Source organism: Salvelinus sp. IW2-2015, unplaced genomic scaffold, assembly GCF_002910315.2.
Source record: "Salvelinus sp. IW2-2015 unplaced genomic scaffold, ASM291031v2 Un_scaffold5254, whole genome shotgun sequence".
NCBI classification, from domain to species: Eukaryota; Metazoa; Chordata; class Actinopteri; order Salmoniformes; family Salmonidae; genus Salvelinus; species Salvelinus sp. IW2-2015.
Window position 1 is genome coordinate 6,659 of NW_019946519.1, and position 4,330 is coordinate 10,988.

At 41.2% G+C, this 4,330-nt stretch overlaps 1 protein-coding gene across 1 annotated transcript; it reads left to right on the plus strand.

Annotated features, from left to right (window-relative positions):
* Positions 1-1,477: 1,477 nt before the first annotated feature.
* Positions 1,478-2,870, plus strand: LOC139026607 (piggyBac transposable element-derived protein 4-like; the record flags this gene model as incomplete). The annotated part of the gene is made up of 2 exons (XM_070441940.1): positions 1,478-2,201; positions 2,382-2,870. Coding segments are annotated over 2 exons (1,213 nt in total), but the record flags the coding sequence as incomplete, so codon positions are not given.
* Positions 2,871-4,330: the final 1,460 nt, after the last annotated feature.

Below are 4,330 nucleotides of genomic sequence, written 5' to 3' on the forward strand. Positions count from 1 at the left end.
CCTAATAATAATGATAATTCCATTGTACTCCCTCCAATCATTAGTTTTGTTGAACAGAAAACCCAAACCTTATGGCAGCAGATCCACAAGGTCCGCCATGAGAGGTGACTGAATAGTTCCTTTAACTTCTCTACCTGGCTAACATCCGGTGAAATAGCATAGCGCAAAGATTCTAAATACACCATTCGTAGTATTAAACGTTCTTGTAAATACATGTATCTAACATCATTTAAAAGCTTATCTTCTTCTTAATCCAACCGCTGTGTCAGATTTCAAAAATTTCGGCGAAAGCATACCTTACGATAATCTGACGACAGCGCGCCGCACACACAAGTATAACTAGCATTTTCCAACCAAGCAGTAGTGTCACAAAAGTCAGAAATAGCAATAAAATCATCAATTACCTTTGAAGATCTTCTTCTTTTGGCAATACAAAAGGTCCAATCTTCACAATAAATGGTCGTTTTGTTCGATTAAATCCATTTTTATAGCATAACACGACACATTTTGTAAACGGCTTGTGTCATGAGTTCCGACTCCTTCAACTTTCGACGAAACATTCGATGTAATTACTCACACTAAATGTACGTTTATCTAGTCATGGTTGGTTTCATTGCAATCCTCTGTTTGTTAGTAACACAACCATACCTGATGGTTATTTTTACGGGACGTATTGACCGAAAGGAACTGATTTGAACACACCAAACAATGACCTCATTGCGTGCCAATGATATGACCAGTGCTTCTTTGATTGACTGTATTTTGGCCCAATGACCACTAATCGTCTTGAAATCTAGCTTGGTAGATAGCCAATGAGCTGAGGTAAACGGCAATATCTAATGGTTATATTCGGGAAGACCAGCTCTTGAACGAAAGTCGAGCCTTACACAGCCATTCGCCATTGAAATTTCTACCCGAAGGAGCCACTTTGTTTGCGCGTAGCACTATTGAGTCGAGATCATTTTCTGTTATTTTATTGAAAGAATTATGGCGAGTAAATCTGGAAAATCAAAGGCAAAGTCCAGCTATACAGATCTACATGCTATTATTGACGAAATTGATAGAGAAAGTGACACAGATTTACAAGAAGATGTATCAGATTGTGGGACAAGTTTGGACTCCCAATTTGAAGAAATGTTTTTGTATGGAGAAGACGCAATTCTCGATTGGTAAGTAACTCTCATGCCGTTGTTTGAAAATAATACCAACATGATTTCGTTTCCCTACTCTATATATAATCTGTGTGTCTGTATATATATGAGATATTTTTTCATGTATTTTATCTAAACATGGAATAGAACCACAGATCACCAAAATGATTTAGTTTCCCTACTCTATATATAATCTGTGTGTCTGTATATATGAGAGATTTTTTACATGTATTTTATCTAAACATGGAATAGAACCACAGATCACCAAAATGATTTAGTTTCCCTACTCTATATATAATCTGTGTGTCTGTGTCTTTATTTCACAGTCCCTCCGATTCTGATTGGGAGCCCCCACTGCCAAGGTGCCCATCCCCCACAGGAGCTCGTTCATCTAGCCGGACCCCTGCTGTCTCCGGCTCCACACCTACCCCCGCCCTGCCAGGTGTGAAGTCTGTGACAAAGAAGCGGAGATGGGGAAGAGATACACCTGCAATCAGAGAGGAGGAGGGTCGTTGGCACTCTGTGCTGGAGGAGGATGTGGCGCCTCCACCTCCATTATTCAGACCAAAAAGGCCATCAGGACCCCAGCTGGACATGATCTCCAAGTACAGCCCCATGCAACTTTTTCAGCTGTTTTTCACCTCATCTGTTGTTGATTCCCTGGTGTTGAACACTAATAAGTATGGTGCTAAGAAGCAGGCAGGCAAGAAAGAGGGATGGAAGCCCATTTCCCTGTCAGATCTTTTTTGTTACCTGTCCATGGTCATTTACATGGGTCTTGTGAAGCTGAAAACCCTGAAAGACTACTGGAAAACTGCTCCCCTCTATCAACTGCCTTTCCCCTCCACTGTCATGTCATGCAAAAGGTTTCTGACAATCTCACGGGCGCTTCATATCAGTGACCCAGAAGTTGATGAGAACAACGAGAAGGAGAGAGGCACAGCAAGGTTTGATAAGCTTTGCAAAATAAAACCTCTCTACCCCAGCATCGTTGAGGCCTGCAAGACATATTTTCAGCCTGCCCAGAACCTGTCCATCGATGAGAGGATGGTAGCCTCAGAGGCCAGAATTGGCCTAAAACAATACATGCGTAACAAACCAACTAAGTGGGATTACAAGCTGTTTGTTTTGGCTGATTCTGTGTGTGCATACACGTGCAATTTTTTTGTCTATGAGGGGAAGAGCAGTTTTGCGACCGGTAAGGGACTCAGTTATGATTCCGTTATGTAGTTATTAGATTTTCAGCTGCGAGGGAAGGGCTACAAACTTTTTGTGGACAACTTCTACACAAGCCCTACCCTGTTTGCAGACCTGAGGAAGCTGGAGGTGTGGGCTTGTGGCACCATTCGGACCAACAGAGTGGGCTTTCCGAAGACAAAGGTGAACGACAAGCCTAAGCGTGCTGAGCGGGGGACCATGAGATGGATCCGCCAAGATGGCCTGCTGTTTGTGAAGTGGATGGATACTAGAGAGGTGGTCATGTGCTCCACTATCCACAAGTCCTTCAGTGGACATCACGTCATCAGGCGTGTGAAGGGCGCTACTGGGGCATGGACCACCAAAAATGTCCCCATTCCTGCAGCTATCAAGGACTACAACAAGAGCATGGGATGTGTGGACCTGTCAGATGCACTGATTGGCTACTACAATGTGCTCCACAAGACAATGAAATGGTACAAGACATTTTTCTATCATTTCATTGACATTGCAGTGGTGTGAATTCCTCCTCTCCAGAAGGAAATGGCTAAGAGCTGTGGACAGCCCACATCCAACAGCTAGCCTTCCGAGAGCTGCTCATCCAGGAGCTTGCTTGCTACAGCAAGTCTACTGCAGGCACCTTCTGTCGTCCTCTACTCTGTCCCGTCTACCTCTGCCCCTCTACCTCTGCCCCTTCTGCTCCAACCAGTGCTGTTCACTGCCCAGATTCATCTCAGCAGGCATGAATGTGCCTCAGGGCAAAAAGGGCACAGTGGGGAGGGTCGATGTGTGCTTTGTCACGGGAAATGCCCATCACCTGCACACCTGTTCAGTAACCCCTTACTTTACAGCAGAAAGAGACTGCTATTGGGCATGGCATCAGCAGAACAATATTATGTAGAGGACTGGGGTATGCACAATATTGTATATTATACATTGAATGTGTGTAAATAGTTACCCTTGTTATTTAATTTTTTTCACATTTTCATATTTTTTTGTATTTTGTCTTGTTGGGTGTGTGTTAGAATAGCATTTTCTATTTTGTATATAGTCATTTACTTCAAAATGTATCACTGTACCATTGGGCACTTGGGTACATTTGGGCAACTTGTGTGGGACACCTGGGTGACTACATGCTCAATGTCATGTAGCTCACTCGTTCCTTAAGATATCTTTTTGAAACTTTTTTCAAATACTGTTGCCCTCTTATGTTCTGCATCAAATTATCCCAGCATCATATCTGATGTTTGGCTGTTTCTTGTTCAGTTGAAAGATGAGCAACAACAATAAAAAAACAGAAAACGTATGTTATTTTCCTTGTATTTTTCTTCTACCAGATCTATGGTGTTTATTCTCTACATTCAATTCACATTTCCACAAATTTTTGGCGAAAGCACTACAAACGATTATGTTTAGGTCACCACAAACACAATAAGCACAGCCTTTTTCCCAGCCAAAGATAGCTTTCACAAAAGCAGAAATAGAGATAAAATGAATCACTAACCTTTGATTATCTTCATCAGATGACACTCATAGGACTTATGTTACACAATACATGCATGTTTTGTTTGATAAAGTTTATATAAAAAAATCTGAGTTTACATTCACTAGTTCAAAACATATCAAGTGATTTTGCATAGCCACATCGTTTCAACAGAAATACTCATCATAATGTAGATGATAATACAAGTTATACACATGGAATTATAGATATACTCTCTTAATGCACGCGCTGTGTCAGATTTCAAAAAAACTTTAATGGAAAAATAAACATGCAATAATCTGAGACGAGCTCAGAACAATAGCCAATTAGCGCCATGTTGGACAGAAATACAGAAATACAGAAACAGAAACAGAAAATACATGATAAATGTTTCCTTACTTTGATGAACTTCATCAGAATGCAGTCCTAAGAATCCAGGTCCACAATAAATGCTTGATTTGTTCGATAATGTCGTTATTTATGTCCAATTAGCTACTTT